At 37.0% G+C, this 16,040-nt stretch overlaps 1 protein-coding gene across 1 annotated transcript; it reads left to right on the top strand.

Annotated features, from left to right (window-relative positions):
• The first annotated feature begins 105 nt into the window (after positions 1 to 105).
• Positions 106 to 1,943, top strand: LOC5580045. The gene is made up of 2 exons (XM_001660646.2): positions 106 to 677; positions 1,380 to 1,943. The coding sequence occupies exons 1-2, from the start codon at positions 310 to 312 to the stop codon at positions 1,888 to 1,890; spliced, it is 879 nt and encodes a 292-aa protein (XP_001660696.2). The 5' UTR covers positions 106 to 309; the 3' UTR covers positions 1,891 to 1,943.
• Positions 1,944 to 16,040: the final 14,097 nt, after the last annotated feature.

The following is a 16,040-nucleotide window of genomic DNA, read 5'->3' as shown; positions in this document are numbered from 1 at the left end:
GAGTTTACAGTGACTGCGATTTGGGGATTGGCCCTTTTGTAATGTGACGCGAACCCTGTCTGTGGAAAGTAACATCTGGCAACATTGGATTCAATATTTTGTGGAACATGCTTTCGCTTTGTTTTTAAATTTTGTTTGTTGGTTCGCAAATTAGTTTACGATACATTCCTCGTTGTGGATTAATAACGAATTTTTCGTATGAAAAGCTTATTGATACGAGTCTCTTTATTCTAGATGACAAAGTGAAAGTACAATATGTGCACAAAATAATATCGAGTTCAAATCGACACAAAACAGCTTCCCAGATTGATGGCGTGCTGTATCTTCAAAAACTGCTTCAACCGCCCGACGCCGTTCTCGAAGGTAACGTTCTTCAACGTCCCGAAGGACAGCAGACGGCAACTGTGGCTGGAACGCTCCGGCAACGAGCTGGTGCAAAATTTACCCCTGACCGCACGGAGACTCGTTTGTGAGGCCCATTTTCAGGAGTGCCATCTCCGGAGACAGTTTCATCGGACGACTTTGAGTCGAGATGCGATTCCGGTAGGGTACGAAAAAGTATTCAAATATGTGAGGGAGGACTCGACGAATGGACAGGAACGAGTTACTGAAGAAGGTAACGGAGAGTCGTACATTGAGAGCTCGGGAATCGATGTCCAGGAAGTGCCCACTGGAAGGTAAGCATTGGTTTTGAATAAAGGGCAGGTCTGGTAGCGAGTCGCTTTTTTAAAACGGAATTATTCTAAACCAAGTTTCTATTTCTAATGGGAGGTCTCCAGTCTAGGGGAACCTTCAGAAACTTACATGATTATTCTTCTACAATTATTTCTCAGAATCCTTGAGGGAATACTTTAGGAAATTCTTCTAGTGATTTTTCTTGAGTTTTCTTCTGGAATACTTTCAGGGGCTTTTCCAGTCATCCCTCTAGATTTTCTCGACTTCTCTTAAGGGGCTGTCCATTTTTTTTTTTTTTTTTTTTAACTTTATTTGAGTGTATTTAGGGGCTGTCCATTAATTACGTAAGACAATTTCGGCGGTTTTCAGAAAACCCTCATCCCCCATGGTAAGATTTTATTTTGTATGAAAATCAATAGTAATTTGTATGGTGCGTAAGACATCTTACCCCCCTCCCACCTATAACCCCTTTACGTAATTAATGGACTAAATTATACTCTTATCTCCTTGTTCCTGTTTTGATTATTTTTGTTTCCTAGGTTTCTGTTCTCTTTTTGGTTTCTGTTTGTTCTCTTTTTGGCTAATGTGCGGTCTCTTTTTTTTTTTCGAAAAAAAATGCTTGCTAGATTCCTATTTTCAGGCACTTGGTCGCTACCGGTACTGAAACAGATTTGTACGTTAATCTGTCATCTTTATTATTTTAGCACTGCTGAATTGGAACTAGTGGAAGAATACCTAAGCGACAATGAAATAGATGTTTACCAACTCGAATACATACATACAATAGAGGAGCCACAGCAAGGTTTACAGAATGAAAATAACCAGGCTACGAAAGTAGTCTTCGAAACAGTCGCAACACAAACAGAAAATCACGAAACGTTACCTCAAGCCAAGCCACCTTGTAAAAAACGTAAACTTAGTGAAACAGTTAAAACTACCACAGATCAAGCGACCAACACAGAACCCTTGGAAATCAAAACAGAAACACCTCCAGTTGCGAAAGTTGTCAGCACCGCCGATCAGGAGATTCAGACAGAAGGCACTCCCCAAGAACCAGTCAAACCACCGAGTCAAAAAACAGAAGAGGAATATTTCCTGCTATCGTTGGCTGAACCGCTCCAGCGGTTACCACCGGAGAAAAGAGCCTTGGCTAAGGTGAAAATGTTGACCTATCTGGTACAGCTTGGCTGCGGAATGGACAATGCGCAGCTGTGAGCAGGTACGTGGACAATTTGATAGATTTAATAAAGCCGATTTTATACTATGGATACTTGACGAACTTATATCGAAAGAAAAGCACAGGATACCTACATAGATCTATGTCCGATATGGTCATGGTACAGTAATGGTAATCAAGCCTCGTTCATCTCTATAAGAGCTACTGATTCTACTCAACATTGTGTTGAAATTTAGAATATCTGAACATCATAATAAGCTGTGAAACCCATTTAACATTCAGTATTGAACAACACATTTCCAATTTTTTCGATTTTTTATGCAGAATGATCAAATTTTATTACGGTTTTAGATATAACTTGACATATGTTGAACCCCTGCCCTTCGATTCAGAAAGGGTCGGGTTCTGCCAACTCGGTCGAGGCAGATTTCTTGTGTGAACAAGTTACAACATGGACGTTCCAAAGTGCCAGAATGAAGTGTTGTGCTTGAAGATGGGATGGAATGTCATTGATTCACGTTAACGGTTTACTTATACTTCTCTAAAAAGTTCTATACTATAATCGACCATGAGCTAAATTAACAGTTGCAAATACAATAGTCGTTCTGAGCTTACTAACATGCTGCCGCATAATTTTATCATAATGATCTACATTCTACATTCGTCGAACCATTCTGAATGGCCGTTGTGAGAATATCACCAAGAACTTCTCACATGCAAAAAAGCTGGATTGTCCTACATTGAAACATTAAGGCTTTCGCTCTTTCGGATAATTTTTTTGGGGATTTACAGGGATTGTTATCGTGGGAATCCAGAGAGCGAATTTTGTATGACTTCAGTGTAGGGCAATACTGCAATCCCTGGCCAAGAACACAGGGTTTGACGGTGCCAAAGTAGATGCTGCACCATAACAATGTTCGACAAAAAAAATTTGGCTGGATCAGGGACGGGTTTATATGGGTCTTGAAGTGCAAGAAAAGTGTAGAAAGAGGCCGTTTTCAAATGATTTGCAGCACCCTTGGATTATTTTTTGACAAAGTTTGAAAATTTTGCATTTTTTATCAAAAAAAGCGTAATAAGCAAAATATTAATATATTTTAAAATTCAATTATTAAAGCTTTGAATTATTCAAATCAATATTTTTTAGCACTAGATTGCTTCAGGGAAACGTGCACCATTTCAGAAGAATATTGGCATCATTTTTATATATGAATTTGGAATGTTGACGATCATTAAGCAAGTATCCCGGGTAGAGGTGAATAACAAAATAATGGTAAAATAAGAACAAATTTTGCATTCATATATACTTTAACCATTATTATGTTATTAATATATGACATTAAATATCTCATCAATAGCAAAACATACAATCATAGCAAAATTTATCATTAATATGTTATTCTTGAAAGTCATGTAATAACTAATCAATAACAAAATATACTATCATGGTAAAATTTGTTATTTGTGCAAAAAATACTAGAAAACAATAAATATCTAAAGAATAACAAATATCGCCATCACAGTAAAATATGTCATTATTTTGATATTTCAAAACTTTATTTAAATAATTCATGAGAACAAACCAATATCAAATTTGACCATAATAGCTCATTTTACTATTCGTATGATATTCATTGAAGATTAAAAAAGCAAGAGTTTTTTAGCAGGAAAGCAAAAAGTTCATTTTTCAATCATGCTAAATTAAGATATTAAAGTCAAAGAACTTAAATTACCATTATATTGATCTACTTGTGAATAGCTTATTTAGTTATTATTTTGTTATCAATATCTAAATTATAACATATTTTGTTATTTACAGTTGCCTATATTTTTGCTATTATTTTGTTATTACAATGGCAAAATATGTTATTATTTAGTTTTTATGCCATACAAACTTAGTTATTATTTTTGTTATTTTATCTCTTATTTCAAACAAACAAAGAACAAATTTTGCTATTCGAACATTCTATTTTAATAGTAAATTTTGTTATTCTTTTGCTATTCTCCTCTACCCGGGATGTGAGGATGTGCACCATATAAATACTACTTATTTTTCTATTTCACACATCTGGTTCATTATATAATTATTATAGGTTCAAGAAAGACGCTTGATTAGGATTTGATTCTTTACTCCATTAGATAAAGCAATGAGCGATGCAATCCAGTAACATTTGATTTCAACAAGGATACGACTACGGAAAATTGATGTGTCTGTTATGTTTATATGGGCTGGTTGATCTAATAAACTCTCAGCAGAAATACAAAATTTATAAAGGTTGGACACTGACATGTAAGTGGTCTTACATGCGCTAGTCGGTTTATCAGGAGACGATGTCTGTAAAAAAAATGTGATAACATTGTTATTTGCGATTTCTAAATATTTCAATAGGTACTCATTAAGAATTGTTTACTTATCGTGACATTCATTTTCCTCGGAATATCTCAAGAAAAATTACAGAATAACATAAAATAGCAACAAATAATTTAGTAATCATCATGTTCACATTTTTTGCGAAAGCCGCTCAGGCAGCTCAGGCATAAGCTCTTTTTGATTCAGTCTGTGCACAATACTAATCATTTGTGAAAACTGATTTAGTGGTAACATGACTGCTTCTTACTTGTAATATGAAACAATTTCTGATTAAACCATTTCCGATTTTTTTTATTTTTCGGTTCTAAATTTCACATGTTTTTCGGCAATTTTAATCAAACTTCAGTTTTGAGATTTGGAATGAATTTCACAAATAATTGCGATATATTCAAAATGAGTAAAACACTTGTTTTTCTATGTCTTCTTGTTTAAAGAAAGAAAAATAAAAATTACGTGAAGTTTCGCAAAATTGTTTATCATAAATGTATGGATAAATTGTTTCTTCACTTAATTGAAAAGCATTTTTACTCGTTTCGAGGATATGGGAATGGGGGCTCATAAATGGACACGTTTGTCCTTATATGGGAGACGAGTTTAAACTTAACCTTAATGATCGACTTCTTTATGTTTCTAATATGCTTACAACTAAACCCATTTGAAGAAAACATCCCATTGAACAAGAAACTAATGCTCGATTTGAAAACAAAACAACAACAAAAAATCGGAAATAGTTTAACCAGAAATTGTATCATCTTACAAGCAAGAAGCAGGCATGTTACCACTAAATCAGTTTTCAGAAATGATTAGTATTGTGCACAAACTGAATCAAAATAATCTCATGCCTGCCTGAGTGGCTGTCAAATGGTGTCACAAAAAATGTGGAAATGTTGATTACTGAATTATTGGTTGCTATTTTATGTGTAATTTCTAGGGATATTCTGATAACAAATGGACCTCACGATAGGTAATCTATTCTTAATGAGTACCTATCAAAATCTTTGGAAATCGCAATTAACATTATTATCACATTTTTCACAGACTTCGCCATCGGCTCCTGATAAACCGACTAGCTCATGTAAGACCACTTACATGTCAGTGTCCAACCTAATTTTGTATTACTGCCAAGAGTTCATTAGACCAACCAGCCCATATAAACATAACAGATACATCAATTTTCCGTAGTCGTATCCTTGTTGAAATCAAATGTTACTGGATTGCATTGCTCATTGCTTTATCAAATGTAGCAAAAAATTAAATCCTAATCAAGCGTCTTTCTTGAACCTATAATAATTATTATATAACGAACCAGATGTGTGGAATAGAAAAATAAGTAGTATTTATATGGTGCACATCCTCATATGCTTGTATGCATATGCTTGATCGTTAACATTCCACATTCATATATTAAAATGATGCCAATATTCTTCTGAAATGGTGCACGTTTCCCTGAAGCGATCTAGGGCTTAAAAATATTGATTTGACTAATTCAATGGTTGAATAATTGAATTTGAACATATATTGATATTTTGCTTATTACGCTTTTTTTTGATAAAAAATGCAAAATTTTCAAACTTTGTCAAAAACTAATCCAAGGGTGCTGCAAATCATTTGAAAACCGCCTCTTTCTACACTTTTCTTGCACTTCAAGACCCATATAACCGCGTCCCTGATCCAGCCAAAAAAAATTTGTTTTATAATTCGATATAAGAATGGGTGTTTGTTGGAACTGTGCGTTACATTCGTCGTTAGTAAATTTAGTGATTGCGAGGATTCTAATAGTGATTTTATAATAAAATCTATGGTGATGACAATTTGAAAATGAAAGTGGAAGTGATTGTGATAGTTTTGTTAAAAATATATGTCGTAGTTTGAATAGTGATGACTCTACAACAACAAAAATATTAATAATGTAAATTGAATATCTTTTAATTACTTACACTCAACGAAATCCCCCGCCTCGAATTGAATGATTATTGGCTCATCCGAGTCCCATACCTACATATTTTCAGACACAATCAAGATGATTTTCATCTTCGCGAAAATCAGTTGTTTACAAACCACTCCGAATGAAAATCATTCAGCTTTGGAATGATTTTTATCCTTCAAATAGATGCCTCTAATTGAATTATTATCATACATACATGTAAACAATCCCTTTTTCATGTTAGTTAATAATTAAAAATAAATCAAATCAAAAGTTAACCACTACAAAACATTGTTGATATTGCCTAATATTTCTTAAATATGATATAAACTCATTATTCAACATCTTCAGTTTTCAGTTTTTTTTAGCAGTCTTGTAAAGAACATAATTGTGTGATGTATATAGCTCCATGGAACCTAGAAACTCGGATGTTAGAAACCTGTGGTTAGTAGGCACTCTTAAGAAATCTAAAAAACCGCATATAATGATAAAATAAGATTTCAAGTGAATCAGTGCGCATCGTACCTTCGTGCTGTGCGTACACGAATTCTCTCTGCTCTTGGAAGTTTTCTTAAAAACTACCTAAAGTAATAAAACAGTACTTTTCAGTGCTACATAAACAGTACTTTTCAGTGCTAAAATTAAAAACGGTACTTTTCAGTGCTACTAATACAGTACTTTTCAGTACTATCTTCTACTATTGATCCCTTTACGATCCTTGTTTGGACCCGTACCTTCGATTTTCCGTTGGACCCGTTGGCGAAAGCTAGCGGTGGTAATCCTTCTTGAACACCGTCTTGGGAAAAAACCTCTCGAAGGTCACGTCTTCTTTCGTCAACAAACAAAAGGAAGGGTGAATCTCTGAATTCACTACTTCCTTCCAAAAAAGTGGGTTTTAAAACTGTCAATACACGTGGCAAGAATGGAAGAAAGGACGTTTCTCCGGAATGCGAACTTTTTTCCAAGGGTGAAATGAAGAATTGTATTGAAATCAGCAATCAGTTCGATGCTCTAGACAAATTTTCCGAACACCAAATCGAAGCAGCCTCTAGCCCAGGCTCTTTGATTCAAGTGAGGAAGCAAAGAGTGACGCCTATCGTGGTCAGTTGTTCCGAATTTGGGGGATTTAGGCAGGAGATCCTGAACTCCATTAGGGGAATCAAGGTTTCCCTCCAAATTGCAAAGAAAGGAGATTGTCGCGTTTTGCCGGAAACTCTTAAAGATCGCGAACTTCTTCTCAAACATCTTGAAGAGAAGAAGCACAATTTTTTTACTTATGACGACAAAACTGAATGTTTGTTCAAAGTTGACTTGAAAGGTCTCTCAAGTGACTATAAATCACCTGAAGAGATCAAAAATGGAATAAATGATTTACTTGGATTTTCCCCAGTCCAAGTAATCATTATGAAAAAGAGAACCCAATCTGGCATTGTTCGGAAAGGGCTTTCTCGAGAATTTTATTTAGTTCACTTTAACATAAAAGAACTAAATAATATTGAAGCTTTAGAAAAGGCAAAGCTTTTGTTTGATGTCCGTGTGACATGGGAACATTTCCAGAAACCTGGAGGAAATTACCAGAACCCCACTCAGTGCCGTCGGTGCCAAAAATGGGGTCATGGTATAAAAAATTGTCGCATGGATGCTAAATGCATGATTTGCGGAGGTTCTTCTCGCGCCAAGGACGTCTGTCCAGTGAAGGAAGATACCACCAAGTTCATATGCTCTAATTGCGGGGCTAATCATAAGTCAAATTTTTGGAATTGTCCTTCACGCAAAAGAGTCATTGAGGCTCGTGCCAGGCAGATGAAAGATAGTATCCGTTACGATAACGGTCGTTTCCGGAATTTGCCTGGTAGAGTATCGAACAATGCTCATTTTTCAGTTAACGATCGCTTGATCATGAATCATACCCATCAGGAAGATCATAATCATGCTCATTCACAAACTAATTTTAATCCGTCGGGTAGCCGTTCGAATCTTTCAATTTCGAATGTATCTACCCACGGTAAATCCTTTGCCGATATCGTAGCAGGAAATTTGAACTCCTCCCCTGTTCGTACTATGAGTACCCATTCTACTTGTTTCAAATCAAATGGAAAAAAACCCTACCGCCACAGGTAACTTCGCTTTTTCGTCTACCGAAAATTCTAATGGGAATCCATCAGATAATGTACCCACTTCAAGTGACATTCCTGCCTCTGATTTTAATTTTCTAACTGAACAATTGAATCTAATGATTGATGCAATGCTCAAAGCCACCACTATGACTGAAGCAGTCCAAGTAGGTGTAAAATTTACAAATCAAATTGTTACAGTGATACCTCCATGAGTCGATGTTCCATGACTCGATATCGACTCATGGAACCATACTAAAAACACAATTTCATGGTTACTATGATGGTCCCTAGAAGCAGCTTTCCAAAGAATGGCTGTTCCATGACTCGATATTTCCATGAGTCGATGGTCCCTTCAATATCGACTCATGGAGGTTTCACTGTATTGGATTAGGTTTTTCTAATGGATCCAAATAATAATTTAAATATTTTAAATTGGAATGCTCGTTCTCTGAATGGTAAAGAGGACGAGCTGTTTAATTTCCTTACGGTTAATAACGTGCATATAGCAGTTATTACCGAAACGTATTTAAAATCTGGATCTAAACTCAAAAGATATCCTAACTTTTTTGTTTAACGTAATGATCGACTTGATGGGGCATGTGGAGGAGTTGCAATCATCATTCATAGGCGTATAAAACATCAACTGTTTTCATCATTTGAAACTAAAGTTTTTGAAACTTTAGGTGTTTCTGTTGAAACACAGTTTGGTAAATATACTTTCATAGCTGCCTATTTGCCTTTTCAATGCTCTGGACAGCAAGTTAATTGGCTTCAAAATGACTTGCGAAAATTGACTCGCAATAAGTCAAAATTTTTTGTCATTGGTGACTTTAATGCCAAACATCGGTCATGGAATAATTCTCAAAGTAATTCCAATGGATGAATTTTATTTGATGAGTGCTCTTCAGGATATTTCTCAATTCAATAACCTGATAGTCCTACATGTTTTTCCTATTCTAGAAATCCATCTACGATTGATTTGTTCTTAACCGACTCTAGTCATCTTTGTAGCCAACTGATTACTCATGCTGATTTTGATTCTGATCATGTCCCTGTTACATTTCAAATATCCCATAAAGCGATTCTCAATCCTATCAGCAGCTCCACTTTAAATTATTTACGAGCCGACTGGAATATATATTGAACGTATGTTGATTCTAATCTTGATGTTAACATCTCTTTAGAAACTAAACTTGATATTGACAATGCTCTTGAAACTTTAACAAATTTCATTGTTGAAGCCAGGAGCATTGCAATTCCAAAATGTGAAAATTTGAATCCGTGATTATAGACGATGATCTTGAACTCTAGATCCGTCTTAAAAACGTGAGGAGAAGGCAATTTCAACGCACTCGCGATCCTGCTATGAAAATTATATGGCAGGATTTGCAGAAAGAAATCCAGAAACGTTTTGCTCAATTAAGAAACAAAAATTTTGAAAATAAAATTTCCCAATTTTACCCTGGCTCTAAGCCCTTTTGGAAATTATCTAAAATCTTGAAAAAACCTCAGAAGCCAAAACCGGCATTGGAAGAGGATAACAAATTATTACTAACTAATTGCGAAAAAGCTCAAAAACTTGCTATGCAGTTCGAAAGTGCGCACAATTTTAATTTAGGACTTACTAGTCCAATTGATAATCAAGTTACTCAGGAGTTCGAAAATATTCTCAATCAAGAGAATGTTTTCGAAAATGCCTGGAAGACTGATTAGGAAGAAGTGAGAACTATTATTAAAAAATTCAAAAATATGGAAGCTCCTGGTGATGATGGAATTTTCTACATCCTTATCAAGAAACTTCCAGAAAGTAGCTTATCATTTTTAGTTGATATATTTAACAAATGTTTTCAATTAGCATATTTTCCTGACAAATGGAAAAATGCTAAGGTTGTTCCAATTTTAAACCAGACAAAAATCCAGCAGAAGCTTCTAGCTATCATCCAATCAGTTTGCTTTCCTCCATCAGTAAACTTTTTGAAAAGGTTATTTTGAACAGAATGATGGCCCACATCAACGATAATTCAATTTTTGCCAATGAACAGTTCGGATTCCGCCATGGACTTCGACCACTCATCAACTTTTACGTGTAACAAATTTGATCCGTTCCAACAAATCTGAAGGCTACTCTACTGGTCTTGCTCTTCTAGACATAGAAAAAGCATTCGACAGTGTTTGGCATGAAGGTTTGATTGTAAAATTAAAAAAAAAAAATTCCAACATGTATTGTTAGAATAATTCAAAGTTATCTGTCAAATCGTACACTTCAGGTTAATTATCAGAACTCCAGATCTGAAAGACTTCCTGTAAGAGCTGGTGTTCATCAAGGCAGCATTTTGGGACATTATTTTCACATCTGACTTACCTGAGTTACATCAGGGATGTCAAAAATCCTTGTTTGCGGATGACACAGGCCTCTCCGCCAAAGAACGAAGCCTACGTGTCATCTGTAGTCGATTGCAAAAAAGTTTGGATATTTTTTCTTCATACTTGCAAAAATGGAAGATTTCTCCTAATGCTTCCAAAACTCAACTAATAATATTCCCATATAAACCAAAAGCTCTTTATTTGAAACCTTCAAGTAGACATGTTGTCACGATGAGAGGGGTTCCAATAAATTGGTCAGATGAAGTTAAGTATCTAGGGCTCATGCTAGATAAGAATTTAACTTTCAAAAATCACATTGAGGGCATTCAAGCCAAATGTAACAAATATGTAAAATGTCTCTATCCCCTTATTAATAGAAAATCAAAACTTTGTTTTAAGAACAAGCTTTTGATATTCAAACAAATTTTCAGGCCAGCCATGTTGTATGCTGTACCTATATGGACTAGCTCAGGCTTTCTCAACCGGTGGTCCGCGGACCCCTAGGGGGCCGTGAAGACTTCTCAGGGGGTCCGCGAAGCAGTATTGTGAAAAACACAATTTCTCATAACTCATTCTTGAAATTTTTTATGTGTGAGTTGTCAATCATGCAATTCAGCAGTAAAATAATCATGGATTAGTTGGCTCACCTGTTTGACTCATTGTCTCGTTTTTCCACAGTTTACTCGCACACGGCAATAGTTTCTTGTTAGTCAGGTAGAATTATAGTAATCCTTTCCAACGTAAATAACAACATTCAGGTTTCACGGGTTTTTGACGAATTTTGTGACTGAATCATTTTTTACGGTTTGAGTTGATTGAGTGATTTTGCATCAAAATCTCAAGCATGAGATTTGCGAAGCAGATCTCTTACACGCTAAACTTGTCACGCTCAGAAATGAGTGCCGAGTACACAAAATCAGCCTCTCTTCATGCAGCACAGATTCTGTGCAAAGGGGGCTGTACACAGTTTTGTGCAAACGGTGGTAAACAAACCGAATGAGTGAAATGCGCACAGAGGAGGAACGCTTTGAATGTGGAATTCGCTTCCATTTTTGTCTTGCTTCTGAAAACATTAAAAAAAACATTCACATTTTCAAGTTTGCAGAGATTTTTTCATTCGAATAGCCGAAGCGGAAGCAAATGGGGAAAAAACTTCCACATTTGCGACCATCTTCCGGCTTTTCGCCTGAAAAAATCACAGAAAACTCCCCATCTTACCAACGGCCAACTGTTAGCTGCTGCGCGGGAGAGATTGACAGTTCCATTTCCATCGATCCCCGCACAGCCGAAGGCCAACACATCGGCTACACACAGCGTGAGTGCGACTTACACAGAATTTTCACTCAGCCAGAGAGTCCTGCATTGGTTGCCTCATTCTGTGTAGTTTTTACACATGCGCTGCGTTGAGCAGGCTTAGCGTGCTGTTTTTTGCAAGAGTTCATAATTAGTGGGGTTTTATTTTTATTATTAGAAAAACGATTTTTTTATTCACACATTCATTGATAAAATAATTATACAGTCGACTCTCCACATCTCGATGTTCTACATCTCGATATCTCTCTATGTCGATGATATTTTCGGTCCCATCATTCTGCATACATTTTCACTCTCCATATCTCGATATCTCCCTTATCTCGATGTCTCCCTATCCCGATGTGATGTTCGTTCCCAATTTCCTCTTCGTATGTCGATATGCCCATTATCGAAGGTTACTAGACCAGATTTTAGAGAATCAAAACAATTTGCGAAGACGAAATGACGTGTGTTTGTTTTTAATTTTCCTGGTAACGGAGTGATTTTCAATCTAGTATTCGTTAAAAAAATGTTCTATAGATATATGTCTCGATCTCTCCCTATCTCGATGATCCCTTCGATATCGAGATGTGGAGAGGCGACTGTAATTTAATTCTGTTCATATGAGGTTAGAAGTACAATTTCTGGGGAGTTTTTTAGCGAACTATTTACGGGATTGGAAAAATTTAAAAGTAATCACTGTTTTTGGCAAAATTTTTTTAAATCCATCAGTAGGATTTTTAACGAGATTCACTAAAGATATTCATAGCAACTACGAAGGTTCTCAACGAGATTTTCGAAGAGTTATTGTTAATATTTTAAAAACTTTTGTCTGATTTCTAAAAAGGTCAGAAGAAAAGCTATTTGAAATTTTCAAAGAAGCTAAAAGAGGTCGAATCCTAACATATTTTCGAAAAATATATTTACGAGAACTTCACTTGCAACTTTTTTTAATCGAAAAATCTTCGCAATCTAGCACAAAAAAATATTGTAGTACCCTTGGACTTTTTTTAATTGTGGAAGTAGTTTTTGCTAAAATCCTCTAAACTAACTGATTTATTGTAGGATTTCGTGAAATCCTTCATATTTTTTATTGGATTCTTGGAAGAATGTTCGATAGACTTTCTAAAAAGATTTTTAGTAGACTCCGAATGATGTTGTAAGAACTTTTGCATTATCTATGGTGGATTACAGAGAAAATTATCGATTGTATCTGTAAAAGTTATCTGTTTATTTATGAATATCCTTGAAAAGTATTCATAAACCTTTGTTTAGAGATCATCAACTTAAGGGGTCCGCGGAAAGTTTTTAAAACTTTGAAGGGGGTCGTAACTTCAAAAAGGTTGAGAACCACTGGACTAGCTGTTGTAATACCAGGAAGAAAGCTCTGCAGAGAATTCAAAATAAAATTTTGAAAATGATTCTGAAGCTTCCTCCCTGGTATAGTACCAATGAGTTGCATAGAATATCGAAACATTGGAACAAATGTCAAATAAAATAATCACTAATTTCAGGCAAAAATCGTAACAATCTTCTATTGCCACGATTAATGCGTTATATATTTAGGTTAAGTTAGGTTATGTATATTCAAAGCGTTTTTTTTTTTCTCTTATAAGCAGGTGAAATCAACTCACCTGTAAAAAATCTGAACTGCTACGGCAAATGAAATGTAATATGTTGTCAACAAAATGTTAATAAAATCTTAAATTTGTTTTACCAAATTAGGATGATAGTGTTGACTAATAACACTGAACATCTAGATATAAGAAATGAATGCAATATTTGGAATGATACTAATAAAGAAATTAAAAAAAAAAACTCAGGACTACCTGAACGAACGACGAGTTCTCGAAGGTAGGATTTTAAATGGACGACACATGGCTGACGAGCTTGCTGATGACGAAAATTTTTTCAGGATGTGAAGGTCAGCAGCGATTGCAAGTCAAGCGATGGTGCGTTCTACAGTCATCCGAGACCGGAGCAGAAATCTGGAGAAAAGTTTGCGGTAAAATGTTTCCGGTACAAGAAGTCGAGGCCAGAAGAAACCTAGCAAGAGGAAGGAAACCCAAGGAGAAGCCCGTGGTATGCTGCATTCTATGTGGCGTCCAACGCCAGTCGTCAGAGGACAATGTCGACCGGATCTTCGATTCCGGTCCAACAATTGTGCCGGAACAGGAAGCTCTTGGAAGATGCTGAAAAAGTGTCGGCAAGTATCAAAGTTGCGAATAATGCCAAAGCTTCCATCATTTCGAAGGGCGTCGTCAATCTGGAATAGGTGCGTCATGTGGTATCATTGTGTGTTCCGGATTAAGCCTAGAATCTGTTGCCCGTGAGTAAGATTTGCCAGAGCGGATATCAGATGACGAGCAATCATGCAAGGTCGTTAGCCCCACGATTGAGACTGAGCAGTTAGACAGTATTCGAATGGCCTGTACAAGCTGAAGCTGGTCAAAGTTCCGATGGTTTACGTGGCACGGGAACAAAACAATTGTCAACTGTGACATCATCTATTCGCACATCTCTCGATCGACGGCATTAAGCGGCTATAGCATATAGCGACTGGCATACAGTTTGAAGAACGAGACATAGACAAATGTGTTCCCTGCATTCAAGTAAAGCACCAGCGGCAACCGTTCAAGGTGAAAAGTCACCGTGCTGAACGTGTGCTCGAGCTGGTTCACTCTGATTTCTGTGGGCCGATGGAGACGGCATCGTTAGGACGAGGTAGATACTTCCTGACATTCATTGATGATGTGAGCTGGTAGACGTTTGTATATTTTTTGAAATCAATGACGGAAGTTTTGGAAGCATTCAACGATTTCAAGTATTTTGTCGTGAACCAGACGAAAGAGCGAATCAAGCAGATTAGAACGGACAACGGTAAGGAGTACGTTCATCGTGCGATCGCGTTGATGGTGCTCGCGTCGAGCTGGAATCCACCATGAGACTACGGTTCCGTACAATCCGGATCAGAATGGGCTTACAGAACGGATGAACCGAACGTTATTGGAGCGCGCCAAGGGTATGCTGTTTGATACTGAACTTAGAAAGCAAACGGTAGTCTGCTTCGTACGTCATCAATCGTTCACCGACAAAGTTACACCTGAAGAGAAGATCACAGGAAAGCGTCCCGATTTGTCACAGATGTCAGAGATGTTTTCAGATGGTACATGTTCCGAAGGAGAAGAGGCGAAAATGGGACGAGAAATCAAAGCGTTTCAATTTCATGAGCTACAGTGAGAACTCGAAAGCGTACGTTACATCGAGAGAGGAAGATCCCAACCCAAAATGTTTCTTTCGAAATGGTTGTGCAGAATGAGGTTGAGGTTGCAGAGGAACAGGTCGTTGAAGGTGAAGAAAATGATCTGCAGGCGCAAGATGGCGTGCTCAGTGAACCCGAGTTTGAGGAATTAGAAGACGCTGATCGACTCTGCACTTCAACTTGCTGCGCTCCCTCGACAACCAGAGGACTCACAACAGTTGGTAAGGCGCAGTGCGCGTAACCCCAGCAATGATCGAGATTTTCACAGCTCTGCGATGTACCAGGTGATGCGAGCGTTGATTCTCAGTCGTTCCAGGAAGCGATTTCGTGCGAGAACAGCGACCGCACAGCACTCCGTTGCAAGAGGGTCGATTACAAAGAAACCTACTCACTCGTGGTCCGGTATGCTACCATTCGCTATTTGATGTCGTTAGCTGCTAGGTTTAACCTGAAGATTAACCAGATGGATGCAGTAACCGCGATCCTGCAAGGTGAACTGGGAGAGGAAGAAATATGCCTGCAAGCTGACGAAAACGTTATACGGACTGAAGCAAGTAACCCAGATCAGAAGCTGGATGGATAATTAAAGCGCTTTGAACTGCGATTGAAATTCGACACGTGTGTGTATTACCGGATTAAAAACGGACATATCCTGATACTAGCGGTGTATGTCGATGACTTCCTGATATTTTCCAATAATCAGCGTTGGGTAAACCATCTCAAGAAGCAGCTTACATCGAAGTTTTCTGATTAAGGAGCTTGGATTGGCCAACAAAGTCCTTGGCATCTGTATGACGTGACAGAAGGGGACTGTTTTTTTGGATCAAGAGTAGGCCCCGGCGAACCACATTCAAAAA

This window comes from Aedes aegypti, chromosome 2, assembly GCF_002204515.2.
Source record: "Aedes aegypti strain LVP_AGWG chromosome 2, AaegL5.0 Primary Assembly, whole genome shotgun sequence".
NCBI lineage: Eukaryota > Metazoa > Arthropoda > Insecta > Diptera > Culicidae > Aedes > Aedes aegypti.
The sequence above is the reverse complement of the archived record's forward strand: the minus strand, read 5'-3'. Positions and strand labels throughout refer to the sequence as shown.